At 46.2% G+C, this 15,764-nt stretch overlaps 2 protein-coding genes across 2 annotated transcripts in view; one reads left to right on the forward strand and one right to left on the reverse strand.

The window, feature by feature from the left end:
• The first annotated feature begins 1,539 nt into the window (after positions 1–1,539).
• Positions 1,540–4,382, forward strand: arpc5b (actin related protein 2/3 complex, subunit 5B). Its single transcript, XM_084459232.1, has 4 exons — positions 1,540–1,730; positions 3,253–3,325; positions 3,500–3,676; positions 4,144–4,382. The coding sequence occupies exons 1-4, from the start codon at positions 1,591–1,593 to the stop codon at positions 4,204–4,206; spliced, it is 453 nt and encodes a 150-aa protein (XP_084315358.1). The 5' UTR covers positions 1,540–1,590; the 3' UTR covers positions 4,207–4,382.
• A 2,808-nt stretch (positions 4,383–7,190) lies between these two features.
• The window catches only part of hmcn1 (hemicentin 1), a gene marked incomplete at both ends in the record, with an annotated part of 177,189 nt that continues 168,615 nt past the window's right edge, over positions 7,191–15,764 (reverse strand). Inside the window, 9 exon segments of the mRNA XM_084459084.1 lie at positions 7,191–7,557; positions 7,657–7,783; positions 8,060–8,179; positions 8,390–8,737; positions 13,569–13,697; positions 13,873–13,998; positions 15,097–15,210; positions 15,320–15,454; positions 15,556–15,675. Coding sequence (XP_084315210.1) covers positions 7,191–7,557; positions 7,657–7,783; positions 8,060–8,179; positions 8,390–8,737; positions 13,569–13,697; positions 13,873–13,998; positions 15,097–15,210; positions 15,320–15,454; positions 15,556–15,675 — 1,586 coding nt within the window.

A 15,764-nucleotide genomic window follows, 5' to 3' on the forward strand; every position in this document is an offset into this window, starting at 1 on the left:
CCAACAGGTAAAGTGTGCGTGTGTGCATGTGATTGCATGCCTATCAGAGGAGTGCACACAACCAGGCACAGGAGTCTGTGTGTGTGTGTGTGTGCGTGTGTACACATATTGCATGCCTATCAGAGGAGTGCACACAACCAGGAAAAGGAGTGTGTGTGTGTGTACACATATTGCATGCCTATCAGAGGATATTAAAAGGATCTCTCCCTCTGTCTTTTTACTCACTTTCTGTGACTCCAGTCAGGTATTTCTGTTATTCAGCAACTGTGTGAGACATAATTACTCACCATGTTGGAAATGCATGTGGAAGAGTCTGGCTGGAACCTGGCCTGGCCTGGCCTGGCCTGGCCTGGCCTGGCCTGGCCTGGCCTGACCTGACCTGACCTGACCTGACCTGACCTGGCCTGACCGGTCAGATACAGTAGGTCCAGTATGTTGGGACCAAATAAGAAATAGTGTATTTGTGTTATTTGTGCCTTTTTTTCTATGGGAAAAGGACCAAGTGTCTAAACATGGCGGCTCATTAAAATGTTACATGTCCTACCGTTATATGTGTGTCAAACGCACCACAAGGCAAGTCTTTTAGGCACTAGTTTATTCTAATGTTGAACAGGAATTTGTTTCGTGTTGCACAATTCCTTTAAAGATAAATATGGCGTTTATTTTGAGAAATTGTATGCCAGGTCCAGATATTGTAAGTGTATATTATGCAAACAAAAAAGTGCACAGTCATTTGACGTAGGCTAGGTCTGACATCATGGAGTCTAAACTGGTCTTTGCTCCAGAGACTAGCCCTGGAATCCATCATGAAAGACCACCATGGTCGACTGGCATCCTCTCGACCGTGACCTGACGGTAAAGTAAATACTTCCGCAGCAGCCAAGAGTACTTGAGTATGAGTCACACAGACTAGGGAGGAGCTATATTTCATCTGTTTGGATTCCAGCCTGTCCGGAAATACAAATACACCCAGGTCTTACTCATAGAGTTTAATAGAGGTGAGTTCAAATCTTCTGCACAAAACCAAATTAAAGAAATTGGGTCAGAAAGTCAAAGCCAGATGTATTTGTTATCTATATATCATACAGGTATAATGTACAGTGAAATGTTGCTAGCTAGTGTGTTTAATAAGTAGAGTAAAAATACAATAAAAAATGAAAGTAAAAATACAAACTATAAGAACGGAATGAGCTGAACAATATGCATATATTTAATTACAGATTACTTAAATCTATAAGGATCTTAAAACTATAAGAATACAAAGATATACCGACTGGAGTATGTGCCAGTATGAAAACATAAATGGATGAGACATTTTTGTTATTGTCGCATAATGTTTATTCGTGTATCCAATTTCTCTCAAGATGTGCTAGAGGTCCCATCTATTCCAGCACACTATTTATTTCTTAGGTTTTAGCGCCCTCTAGTGACACGGAATCGACCCTGCAGTCCCACATTCTGCTGAGAGCTGACTCGCTGATGATAAAATAGGAAGCAAGAGCCGAAGCAGACAGACGGCTTTGCATCTAGAACAAAAGTCGGATTAAATTGCTCATATCTAAACGAAAGAAGGGATAACAACCTAGCATCATGTCGAAGAATACAGTATCTGACCGTTTCAGGAAAGTAGATGTGGATGAATATGACGAGAACAAATTTGTCGACGAGGAGGATGGAGGAGAAAACCAACTGGGTCCTGACGAAGCAGAGGTTGATTCACTGATTAGACAATATCCTTTTTCATGATACGTGTCGATAACTAGTCCAGCTAGCTGCTATCTGTCTAGGCGAGGATGTCTGTATGTGTGTAGGTAGGCTAGTTATGGTGCGTTCGTTTTTAACTGGGAGGTGGCAAATTGCGACTTGCTACTAGGAATGATTAAATAAAACACCGCATGAACTCGCACTTCCTCGTCGCAAATTCGGATGTTTCTCAGCCCCCAGTTGCTCGAATGCACTAGATATAACTAGTAACTGTGATATAATGGTATATAGATATAACTAGGTAACTGTGATATAATGGTATATAGATATAACTAGGTAACTGTGATATAATGGTATATAGATATAACTAGGTAACTGTGATATAATGGTATATAGATATAACTAGGTAACTGTGATATAATGGTACGTTCGTTTGTGGTCGGAGCTGGCAAGTCGCAAGTGGCAAAATACCTACCTCCGACCTGTGTGCATTCGAGCTATATACCATTATATCACAGTTACCTAGTTATATCTATATACCATTATATCACAGTTACCTAGTTATATCTATATACCATTATATCACAGTTACCTAGTTATATCTATATACCATTATATCACAGTTACCTAGTTATATCTAGTGCATTCGAGCAACTGGGGGCTGAGAAACATATCCGAATTTGCGACGAGGAAGTGCGAGTTCATGCGGTGTTTTATTTAATCATTCCTAGTAGCAATTCGCAATTTGCCACCTCCCAGTTATAAACGAATGCACCATAATGGTATATAGCTCGAATGCACACAGGTCGGAGGTAGGTATTTTCCCACTTGCGACTTGCCACCTCCGACCACAAACGAACGCACCATTAACTAGGTAGCCAGGCTATTAGTTGCTTGCCTCGGCTCTTTCCAGCTAACATTGGCTGCAGCTAGCTAGCGTTAGCTGTCCGAGTATCTAACGTTAGCTAACGTCGGCATTTGCGGGGTTGAGTGGGATTTTATGAAATTAGCTCACGTTAGCTAGGCCAGCTATCTAACTAACGTGAGGTTCTCCTGGTTTATGTGAGCGTATTGGTTCCAGATCATGTTAACGTAGCATATTCGAGGATTGGGTTCCGGGATTTGACTCCAGAACATTCCCAGGAGGGGCGGGGTTAGACTCTAGAACATTCCCCGGAGGGGCGGGGTTGGACTCCTCTAAGTTCTCGTCAAGTCATAACTATCTCATGGGGTCACTACTGTCCAGACTTGTCTGATTCCACATTCCAGGAATTACTGCCTGTGCAACTCCCACAAGGACAGAAACCACCCCTTTAATATATTACTCCCTTTTAAGTTAACAGAAGTAATGAAGGAGGAAGGGAAGTTTGATACCATATATGTCTATAGGAGGACTACTGCTCGACTGGCAGTGTCAGAATAGTTTTCAAGATGGCATTGCTGATTATATTCTTGAGTAAATCATATTGAACCGGGACTAAAATAGTATTTCCTGTTGCATGGGTTCAGCGGTGTGTTGTGTTAGCGCTCCTTAACCCCTCCCTGCACAGGGAACCTTATGGAGGCGTTGCATGCGGTCCTGAAGAACCCGCCAATCAACACGAAGAACCAGAACGTCAAGGTGAGTCGGAAGAACTGAACTCACTTTCATTGGATCTAGCCTCCTCTGTCTCTCATTACACAACATATTTCTTAATGCATCTGTGAATCACCCATTTATGCTAGCACAGCTACTGGAAATACGTGCGTGATGGCTACTCTAACACACTGTGTTTGTGTCTCATTTGTGTGCCAGGACCGCGCCGAGGGCCTGGTCTTAAAGGTGCTCAGCGCCTTTAAAAGTAGTGACATAGAGAAGGGGGTTCAGTCTCTGGACAAGAATGGAGTGGACCTGCTCATGAAGTACATCTACAAGGGCTTCGAGAGGCCGTCGGAAAACAGCAGCGCCGTCCTGCTGCAGTGGCATGAAAAGGTGCTCATTAGCCGTGTTCGGAATCGCTCCCTGTTCACTATATAGTGCACTATATAGGGCGTCAGCCATTTTGTTTGTAGTGTCCGAATTCTCCACGGAATTTTCGTTCCCTATATAGTCCACTATTTATTACCCACAATTCACCTTGATTTGCAGGGAACAGCGCATGTACTCTACATTTTCTCCATTCCCTAGGTAGTTCACTACATGGTGAACCCTATATAGGGAATAGGGAGTGAGGGAACGAGGGAGCGATTCCGAACACAGCTATTCTCTCTCTCTCTTTGAAACACACACGGGCAGCACACACACGGGCAGCACACACACACGGGCAGCACACACACGGGCAGCACACACATAGGCAGCACACACATAGGCAGCACACACACGGGCAGCACACACACATCAACAAACTTACTGTGATTGATAAATGCGGTACTCACACCACTATTTCCCTCCGTCTCCAGGCTCTCTCTACAGGCGGAGTCGGCTGCATCATCAGGGTCCTGACAGCCAGGAAGACTGTCTAACCGAAGAGCAACGGAGCGACGCTCCACATCACGCATGTGAGAGGGAGACCACCCGGTACTGAATGCTACTGCTGCTCACGGGGCTGCAACACAGGAGCTCCCGACTACCTTTCTACTGCTGGCCTAAGATTCTCTCTCTCTCTCTCTCTCTCTCTCTCTCTCTCTCTCGCGCTCTCTCTCTCGCGCTCTCTCTCTCGCGCTCTCTCTCTCTCGCTCTCTCCTCTCTCTCTCTCTCTCTCTCTCTCTCTCTCTCTCTCTCTCTCTCTCTCTCTCTCTCCACACACACACACACACACACACATACACACACACACACACACACACACACACACACACACACACACACACACACACACACGGATAATTTTGTATTCATTTGGCCCTGCTTTACTTCTCTCAGGATAATCTCTCCCAGACTATTTTCACTGCAATATCACCATCCTCTCGTTTTGAACGAGCGTTTTGTCGTCTGTCTAATAAGCTGCACAGAGAGTTCCTGAGGGAATGAAAGCATGATTCCCAGACAGCGAGTCCCTTCCTGATCATAGCAGTGGGGACATCCTGAAACAGCACAGCCACAGATGACGCAGGGTGGGAATGGGCAGGCCTCACTGACACACAGGAGGTCCCTTCCCTCTCTCGTTACCCATCCATCTATTCATCCTGCCTGCAGGATTATTACCCACAATGCATCTCTGGGTCCCCCCAGCAACACCATTCTCATTAATGCCCCTCTCCTTAATTCCTCAGTATCCCCTCACCCACCCTCACCTAAAAGGCCGTTATCCTATCTATCTCTGTGCTGTTGCAGCCTATGCGTTAGCAGTGCATCGGTCCAAGACCTTTCACCTTTTATAAAGAGACATTGCCTCAGTATCATCGTGTCCTCTCTGCCTGTTATTAAGGGACATTATTCTGAATTGTAAGTTTCTTTGTTGTAAGTCGACCGGTGTCTTTTGGACTTTTTTTTTATTTTTGTGTCCTCCTTTTATAGTCTACACATTTCTTTAATTGTCTACATGTTTCTTCACACCCATACCTTCTGTATATGAGGCAAATCTAAATTTGTTCTCACCCAACAATAAGTTCAAGAGGAAAAGAGCAACGGCGTCTTTGCCAGCATCTGCATGGTCCCTGATTAACCTGTGAGATTATGTACGTATGTTGAGGCATTGTTATGCTTGTGTGTTATACTTTGTTGACTGCACATCCTGAGTTATGCTCTTGAAAGCTTTCTCTGCCTCATCCAGGTAGATTGCATTTGTTGCCAAAATTATTTTATGTACTTTCCTGAAAGTTTTAAATTATGAACTGTAACCACTTTTTGTTTTCCACCTTGATAAGCGGGTGGTAAGATTGATTCCAGACATGTAGAAAATCTAAATGTGAGACATGAATAAGCAATTGATTCACTGGAAAGATATACATTATCCATACAAGTTACATCAACATGTCTCGGCTTTTAATTCAGTAGTTTCAGCTCATTTGTACCAAGCGCTTGCTGGTGGAGGCGACCCCCATCCATCTACAGCTGAGGAAGGTCTTTGTATTAAATCAGTGAGAATCATGTTCTACAGCGAAGCCACGTTTTTAATAAGTTAATATCTTACTCAAGTGGGAAATTTTGTTTTCATGATGTCATCAGTGATCGCATACCCAGACATTAAGATATTTTTCTAATGCAGTAATGATCGATGCTTTTGTGACCAAGTGCAAAAACATAATGGGACATACCAAACTGGTGTAAAAACTGCCTTACTGAATATTTTCTTTGTTTTGTTTGTGCTTTTGTGATTAAATAAAGATGCATATATAAGAAAACCTGTTAGTTTTGATTGTATATTTGTCAATGTGTTTATTTTTTTGTAAAAAAAAAAAAAAAGGAATACAATACAATATGGCAATACATTCTGAGAAAAAAACACTTATATACAAACCATAAAAATAGAATACATCTTGGTGAATGATTATGGATGGAGCATTAACAGAGCCATATAAATCTAATATGATGTATTGACAGGTATGCTGTAACCATAACTACAGTTTTACAGAGACAAAAAAGGGAGAGATATTGTGTCTCGGGGTCGTGACGGGGTCGTGACGGACGATTACCTGAGGTGGACGAGTGTTTGACCATCAAACTTACCTCGCCGAGGCTCTACAAGCACCATTTCACACCAATCAAATGAATATCTGTCGAGTCACAACGTTGCTTTGGCGACCAACACGACAGCTGAGCTAAGGAGAGAACAGCCCCTTTTTTCTTATTCAAGCACTTCCCAATAAGTTAATAGGTAGACGTAAATATAGGCTATCAACTAGTGTTGCTTTTTCTACCACTGTGAGATCTTCTGTAGCAGGGAGGGAGCCTACATTCGGGGCCAACGGTGGACTCATGGACCCTAGATATCACGACACACTGTGGTAGACCGGTATGGGACAATATACGCACACATCTACAACAGAACCCTCTAAACAGAACCATTGCTGTGTGCATTTTTCATTCTCTGCCCAATTATTTTATTTCCTTAACCACGCACTAACAACAGCAGGCAACGATATTGTGTATAATATCAAACCTTTGATTGATTTGTATTGACTGTAAAACTTAAATGGGTTAGCAATATTTGTCCAAATGCACATAATGTGGTTCTTTGTTGCAAGGAGTAAGCCACAACCTTTGTGGGGGGGGGGGGGGGGGGGGGGGTGGTCTGGCTGGCTTATAAACAGGCTTTATCTTCCAAGTCACTGTTGTGTAAACTATTAGGTGTGCACCAGGGGCCAGTGTTCAGTCCTTTCTCAATCCTCCTCCTGGCTTTGCAGTGCTGTTTTCCTGTCCGACCTCTCCCACGCAAGTCTTTTATTCTGTTATTTACGTGGCAGCTTCCCGACCACAAACACACACACGCACACGCTTTCTCTCAGTGGTGCTGCATACAGAGGTCGCGACCCTTCGCGCCACCCCGTCGTCAGTTAAAGTGCTCTCAGTAAGGGTAGGCGGAGACTGCGATGTAGACAATGAAGGTGGTCTGGTATTCGATGCCCCCGTCGGCGCTGTACGACAGGGCTCGCACCTTCATGCGGTAGGTGTGCGGTTGGCGCAGCGCCCGCGTGGTGAACAGCACCCCCTTGAGGTTCTCGTCGCGCAGGGCGAAGGGTAGCGTCACATCCTCATCCACGGCTAGGAAGGTGGTGCGTGGGTGCATCACGCCGTCCTGTGTGTAGGCCACCAGCCGGATCAGATCCTGATTGGCTGCGATGCCAAAGGGGAGGGACAGAAGCTTGTACTCCAGTGCGTATGGGCTCAGGGCACACTCCAGGTCATTAGGAGGGCAGTTCTTCAGACAGAACCTACGACAGACAAGAGACACTTAAGCGTCGCACTGTACACACAGTGTACTAACGAATCATAACGAGAGTTTACATTAGATACATAATTGGTTTCTTTACCCTGTGGCTGGGTCTCTTTGATAATTCGTCGGACAGGGCGTGTCTATGCACTGGTAACTTCCTCTCATGTTGAAGCACATCCTGCTGGTCCCACACTGGATATTCTGCTCTAGGCACTCATCTACATCTGAGGTGCACATAAGTTATGTAAAAAAATTTGACTGGAGTCACATTATCTGAATATGAAAACTTCAGACAGTCACAGCAATACATTGTTTTTAATGAACGCATGTATGAATGAATGAATGAATGAATTAATGCATGCATGAATGAATGAATGAATGAATGAATGAATGAATGAATGCATGAACGAACGAATGAATGAATGAATGAATGAATGAATGAATGAATGAATGAATGAATGCATGCATGAATGAATGAATGAAAGATTGACTGGACTCACCATGGCAGGTCTTGCCGTTTGTCATGAGGCGGTAGCCAGCTGGACACAGACACCGGTGACTGCCCGGTGTGTTCATACACTCATGCTGACATGTGTCTCTCACCTCACACTCATTTATGTCTGTTCAAACACACACACACACACACAGACACACACACAGAAATGCACTGTTACACTAAATACACACTCAGACACACCAGCTGACTGAGAGAGCACATATAAGCCAGCCACACCTCAAAGCAAAGCGCAGCCACCGCATGCAGAGAGATCAGCGTCCCTCAATCTCTGACTCCTCCCTCCTTGCCCCAGCCCCGCCTCCTCCATAGTTACCTAGGCAGCGGCCACTCCTGGCCTCGTACCCTTGCAGACAGGTGAGGAGGGACCGTAGGGGCGGGACTGGGGCCCCGCTGCGTCTACGCGACCTATAGCGCCCCCCAGGGTTTGCGTAGGAGTGGTAGCTCTGAGAGGCCAGGCTATGGTACTGGCGCTGGAGGGAGGACTGGGAGCTGCCGTAGCTGTATGAGAAGCTCTCGTAGCTGGGCAGCCTCTCCAGCCCCGCGCAGGACTGGCCGTCGCCCAGCAGGTGGCGCCCTGGCGGGCAGGTGCACTTGAAGCTGCCGGGAGTGTTGACACACTGGTGGGCGCAGGGCTGGGGCAACCGCTCACACTCATTAATGTCTTCCCCCACCACAAGGGGGCAGCACCAGGAGCAGACGGAGGAAGGGAGGGAGGAGAGGAGGAGGGATGGAGAGATGTACGAAGGATACATAAATGGGCAGAGAGAAGGATAGAAGATGATGATGGGAGGATGAAAATGGAGGTGAAAGATGGGATCAGGGAGGGAAAGAGAAGGGGATATGTCAATCACCCCACTGCATGACAACACATCTTCATGTCCATAAGGCAGAAATGTATTGAGGCTGAATCTATTCTAAATTGAGGATAAATACTAATGTTTGATTTGACAATGCCATTGTCTTATCAAACATAAGTTAAATTTAAATATTAGTTTAAAGTGTGTTGTTTAAGTATGAATGTTTAAGTATGAAAATGCATCCAATTGGATAAGACAACAATAAAAAAAAGGACAATACAGACATCAAGGTCCAGTGTTAAAGGAGTAGTAAAGGGAAATCATGTTCAGCCCTGTTTTAAGGTTACTTAGGATCATATACAATAGTTCAGATCAAAAAGTTGACAAAGCTAGCACTTTTGAGAAAGTCTGATAATTGCTCTACCACCATTTTAGTCATACAATGGATGTGGGTGGGCACCATGAAAAATCATTCAAAAACACGTTAAACTCTCAATTTCAAAGACAAGAAACTCACCGAGGTGTTAGTTGGCGTTCTGACATATAATTTGCCATAAAGTAAGATTCTAGTTCATCTGGAAAGGCTTTTTTAAATATTTAGCATATAACTATTTAGTTGCAGCACATACGTGTGTAAACTTCTGCTTGAACTGATTCCGATCTCGCGCAATGCCTTGAAGTAGTTCCGCTTCCTGAATCCCCTCTGCGGATTGATCTACACATCTACAACGGTCGTGTCAATACAAGTCAATGGATTTCATAAAATGATCAAGGATTCATACTTTGCGGCGAATTTGATGTCAGAACAGACACCAATTACCCCCTCGGTGAGCTTCTTGTCTTTGAAATTTTTTGAATGATTTTTCACGGTGCCCACCCACATCCATTGTATGACCTAAACGGTGGTAGAGCAATTATCAGACTTTCTCAAAAGTGCTAGTTTTGTCAACTTGATCTGAACCATTGTATATGATCATAAGTAACCTTAAAACAGGGCTAAACATGATTTTCCCTTTACTACTCCTTTAATGATGTCACGTGTGGGCAGTGAATGTATGCCATTACAAAGCATAGCAACCCCAGGTGCGAAAGGTGAAAGACTGGATGTCAAAGGTCAGAAAGTGAAGGACAGAGTGAAGAGGGAGAGGTGGGGTGGTGCTGCTGGTCTTGTGATGAGAGGACAGTTGAAACCCCTTCCTTCCGTTTCCTTCCCCCTCATGTTTCCACTTCCTGTCTCATCTTTACACGCATCTGATCACACATCAAAGACTGCTAAGTGCTCAGGGGGGCCTTATAGTCACACAGCAGCTTGTCTGCGCTGGTCCCAAGCTCGTCAGCAGCCCAGAGCAGCTGGTCCCAAGCTCGTCAGCAGCCCAGAGCAGCTGGTCTCAAGCTCGTCAGCAGCCCAGAGCAGCTGGTCCCAAGCTCGTCAGCAGCCCAGAGCAGCTGGTCTCAAGCTTGTCAGCAGCCCAGAGCAGCTGGTCCCAAGCTCGTCAGCAGCCCAGAGCAGCTGGTCCCAAGCTCGTCAGCAGCCCAGAGCAGCTGGTCCCAAGCTCGTCAGCAGCCCAGAGCAGCTGGTCCCAAGCTCGTCAGCAGCCCAGAGCAGCTGTGTAGTGGTGTGAGCAGGCAGAGGGACAGTGATGTCACAGTGATGTCACAGCTGTGTAGTGGTGTGAGCAGGCAGAGGGACAGTGATGTCACAGTGATGTCACAGCTGTGTAGTGGTGTGAGCAGGCAGAGGGACAGTGATGCCCCAGTGATGTCACAGCTGAGTGGGATGGCAGGGGTGTTAGAACTAGGGCTGTCAAACAATTAAAAAAAGTAATGACATGATCTGTAATTATTTAATCACGATTAATCGCAAATTGATCCTATATCCACTTTTTGCTGGCAAAAGCCCCTAAATGAAGTTATTTCAAAAGACCTTTCCTTCCTGTCAATCACACAGAGAATAATAACCAATTAAGTTGTTTGATTTCTTAGGACCATGCCTCTAATGTCTCACAAACTAACCATGTCCCGCGTTCATAGATTAGACATTAGTTTCAAGAAAATTATTTTTAAAACCTACAGAAAAACAGCCTGCTGGCTGCTGTATTATAATGTTATAAGAAAACAAGCTGTACGATACTCCACACCTCCCTCCCTCCACGCATCAGTTTACAGCAGCGCCAACACAAAAAGCTACGAAGCTAGTAACGTTACTGTGGGTGCTTGTGTAACCGAGTGAAACTGGGTTCTCCTGAGTCCTCGAGTAGGTAGCGAGTTGTTGGTTAAACTCACTCCCCCCCAGTATAAATACCGTCCACCCGCGCCAGTGAAGGGCTAGCTTTTCATTGATGCAGCTGGTTAAAATTGTGTCTGTCATGTGGGATGAATTAACATTGCGTGGAAGTCCGGGTCAGTGCCAAAGGAGTATGGCATATTCAAATATATATATATATATGGAATATTCAAAAAAGGGGACCAGAGGGTGTGTGCCAATTATAGAGGCATCACATTACTCAGCCTCCTAGGGAAAGTGTACTCCAAGGTGCTGGAAAGGCGGGTCCGGCCAATAGTCGAACCTCAGATCGAAGAGGAACAATGCGGATTTCGTCCTGGTCGTGGAACCACCGACCAGCTCTTCACTCTCGCGAGGATCTTGGAGGGGGCTTGGGAGTTTGCCCAACCTGTCTACATGTGTTTTGTGGACTTGGAGAAGGCTTACGACCGGGTCCCTCGAGAGGTCTTGTGGAGGGTTATGTGGGAGTATGGGGTGAGGGGATCCCTACTTAGGGCCCTCCAATCCCTGTACACCCAGAGCGAGAGCTGTGTCCGTGTCCTCGGCAGTAAGTCGTCTTCCTTTCCGGTGGGGGTTGGCCTCCGCCAGGGCTGCGCTTTGTCACCAATCCTGTTTGTGATTTTCATAGACAGGATATCGAGGTGTAGCCGGGAGGAGGTGGGTTTGCAGTTTGGTGAGCTGGGGATCGTGTCGCTGTTGTTTGCAGATGATGTGGTCCTGATGGCATCATCGGCCTGTGACCTCCAGCACTCTCAGGATCGGTTCGCATCGGTTCGTGTGAAGCGGCTGGGATGAGAATCAGCACCTCTAAATCTGAGGCCATGGTTCTCAGCAGGAAACCGATGGTTTGTCCGCTCTGAGAAGGAAATGAGTCCTTACCCCAAGTGAATCCCCCCAAGTAACTGGGATTCTTGTTCACGAGTGAGGGAACCATGGAGAAGAAGTTTGGCCGGAGAAACGGAGCAGCTGGTGTGGTTCTGCAGTCGCTTTACCGCACTGTTGTGATGAAAAGAGAGCTGAGCCAAAAGGCAAAGCTCTCGATCTACCGGGTTATCTTCGTCCCCACCCTCACCTAGGTCATGAAGGGTGGGTCATGACCGAAAGAACAAGATCACGGATACAAGCGGCCGAAATGAGGCCGCGGGGGTAGACCCAGGACTAGGTGGCAGGACTACATTTCCGCACTGGCCTGTGAGCGGCTAAAGATTCCCCAGGCAGAGCTGATCGATGCTGCCAGGGAAAGGGATGTCTGGGGCTCCCTGCTGGAACTGCTACCTCCGTGACCCGACCCCAGGTGGATGGATGGATGGATGGATGTGGGAGACCTGGGTTCGATTCCCACCAAGGGCATGCCGAAACGTATGGGTTACACTTGATGTACAGTAGCTAATTACAGTAGCTGTATGGGTTACACTTGATGTACAGTAGCTAGTTAGCCCGTAGCTAGTTAGCCCGTAGCTAGTAACAGATCATTCTCACAGGCTTATTTTCTAAGAATGGATTCCACTAACTTACTCATCCTGCTTTACATACTCCACGATTTTGTCCTGATGATTTTAATCAGGATCAATTAAATGTAAGTTTGTTAGGCGTTTGTGCCTTCCGCATACAGTAGCTTACATCGCCAACACCTAGCATCAACTCGTATGTTGTGTCCTGCCCCATCCGAAATCCAAATCTCATGGATATATCCTTGTGTAAAATAGTTCAGGCCTTTGCTACTGGGGCTGACAGCTGTTAAAATGTTTATCATTGAGATGATAAACAAGTCTAAAACTGCTTCGATGGTGTGCAAACGACCACGCTCTTATTAACTGTCCCATCTGGGAGTTTCTTTTTTTTTAAGTAAACTGTCCGTTTGGAAGTGATTATCCGCCTCCTCAAGTTTGTTTGAAGGCAAAGATGCTTTTGCGTGACGTAGCTTACAGGGTCATTCAGGACCAAATCCAATTTGTCGCTTCAATAATGTTAAATCAACAATGACGCGGCAACTGTGCCACCTACAGCTGAACGAAATCGATGAATGCGATTAGTTTGCGTAATCATTTTTAGTAACGTGTTAATGTTTGCATGATTAAATAATGAATGTAATTAAGGTGTTAAACTGACAGGCCTGGTTTACATAGCTTTGAACAAACCCAGGTACTGTAAGAAAGAAGGAGAAGAGAAGTAGGAGAGAGAGAAAGAGGGAGAGAGAGAGAAGTGTGCAGGCAGAAGCGAGGCGGCTGAGGGCGGGGCAGGGCTGGGGGTGTGGGAGAGGGCGGGGCAGGGCTGGGGGTGTGGGAGAGGGCGGGGCAGGGCTGGGGGTGTGGGAGAGGGCGGGGGGCAGGGCTGGGGGTGTGGCTGAGGGCGGGGCAGGGCTGGGGGTATGGGAGAGGGAGAGGGTTGACGGGGGGTTTACTGGTACGTACCCACGCAGGGGCGTCCCACGCCCTGAGAGCGGTACCCCCGAGGGCAGGTGCAGTGGTAACTCCCCCTGGTGTTCTCACAGATCTGGTTATACCGACACTGGTGGGTTCCATCCTGGCACTCGTCCATGTCTGCAGCAGGAACATGCATAGATCCACCATCACTGTTTAGCACTTCAACAATTCACGTACCGTTTCCTGAACCAAAACAACCCCCCCATGAACAACCCCACGTTCATCTCTGATGAGTTAAGTGCTGCGCTCGGGACCGAACCCCATGACCACGCGGTCGCGGCGGCACGCTCACCCACGCAGGTCCCGTTGCCGTCCTTGGTCATGCCCGTGGGGCAGAGGTCGATGCAAGTGTAGCTGCCTCGCGTGTTCTTACACTGCTGGTCCGAGCGACACACCCTCTGCCTGCACTCGTTTATGTCTGAGGAGAGAGATAGAGAGAGATAGATTTCAAATCTATCTATCTACCAAATGTTTTTAATAAAATACATTGAATGAAAAAATTAGTCTTTCTTTCCCCGAAAAATCATGTAAGTGGTCTCTAGAGGTTGAGGGCCATGGATTACTGGCCCCTGGGACAAACAGGTTTGAGAAAGGCTGGTCTAGTAGGCTGATTGGTGAGCCACAGCTTGACCCAGTGTCCCTGTACGATGAGTCCCACCCTTTGTACTGTGAGTTCCAGCGTCTTCCTTCTGGGCAAAGGTTTATGGTCCCAAAGGGCAGAAAAATAGCTGGCCTAAGAATAGCTTTGTTCCAGCAGCCATCACTCAGCTGAACAGGTTGTAGCAACATTGCACATTTATTTGTATTATCTTTTTGTTTTAGGGGTTTTAGTGATGATTGAGTGAGTATTTTTACTTTTATCACGTTTGTCTGCTGTCTGTGTTGTTGTGTGGATGACACTGCAAACCAAATCTACCTGCAGGTATTAATAAAGTAAACAAACTGAATCAAATCGATTTAATAAAAGCAGGGTAGAATAAGCTCATTATAGTTTTGTCAATGTGGAAATAGGACAGTTTCCTCAAACTAAACACCGACGCCCCTTTTTGCACACAGCTTCACAGTTTGCTGTGACGGAGAATCGAAAAGAGCGATAGAGAACCATTTCAGGAATGAAGAGGTATTTTGTATGAAAGCCTCTGGAAACTTGGCTTGAAATAGTAAAAATGCATATATGATATCAAATGTTAGTGTCTCTTTAAGCATCCACAAAAAAAGTGTTCAAAAACGGCTCATTTTGCTCTCTAGACCATTTCTCAGGAATGTGTGGGCGCGTCAGATCAGGATTTGATTGACATTTTGATCCGCCAATGACAAACAATCTCATCAAAACTAGCAACGCACTATGCACGGCAACTAAAAGTCCAGCCGCATATGTTTGAGCCGTCAGATACTCAATTCTCAGCGGATGCAGAAACGCAGTAGAAGCCCTGCCATCTCCAAATAATTCATTTTAATCGATCACTGAATGGTGAGTTCCAAAATGCTTTCGAAATGTCTCGGCAGAGTATCTCACCTATACAGCGTCGGTTCCTGAGCTGATACCCGGGCTCACAGGCACAGCGGTAGCTACCAATGGTGTTCAGACAGTGTTGGTTACACAGGTTAGGCTCCTGGCACTCATTAACATCTGACAAAACACACAAATGAATCATTATAAATCCAATGTGTCACTTATCGTAACACCACTTTACACACTGTTGTCAGTCTTAGCTGTCAAACGTGGAGACGAGTGTAACCTTGGCAACTCAGCCTGTCTACCGTCCTCCTGAAGCCCCGCCCACAGCGCATTACACAGCGGTAGGAGCCAATAGTGTTCTCACAGTCCTGTCCGTCGTGGCACATGTGCCCGCTCAGAGCGCACTCGTCGATATCTGAAAACACAGACAGAAACATGAAGGAGCGTGTATAAGATATGTTTAGGAGTAAGGTATAGTTCAGGCATGTGTGTGTGTGTGTGTGTGTGTGCGCTCACCCTGGCAGGTCCGGCCGTCGGCTGAGATGGTGAGCCCTTGGGGACAGGAGCAGTAGTAGGTCCCCATGGCGTTGTGACAGGTGTGAGAGCAGGGGCTCCCCTCCTCACACTCATCCTGGTCTTCAGCCCAGGGGAACACAACAACATTACTCTGCAGCACTACTATGGAGGTGAGCAATAACACAACATAACAGTGGATAATATAGGAT

This window comes from Borostomias antarcticus (genome assembly GCF_949987555.1).
Source record: "Borostomias antarcticus genome assembly, chromosome: 26".
Lineage (NCBI taxonomy): Eukaryota > Metazoa > Chordata > Actinopteri > Stomiiformes > Stomiidae > Borostomias > Borostomias antarcticus.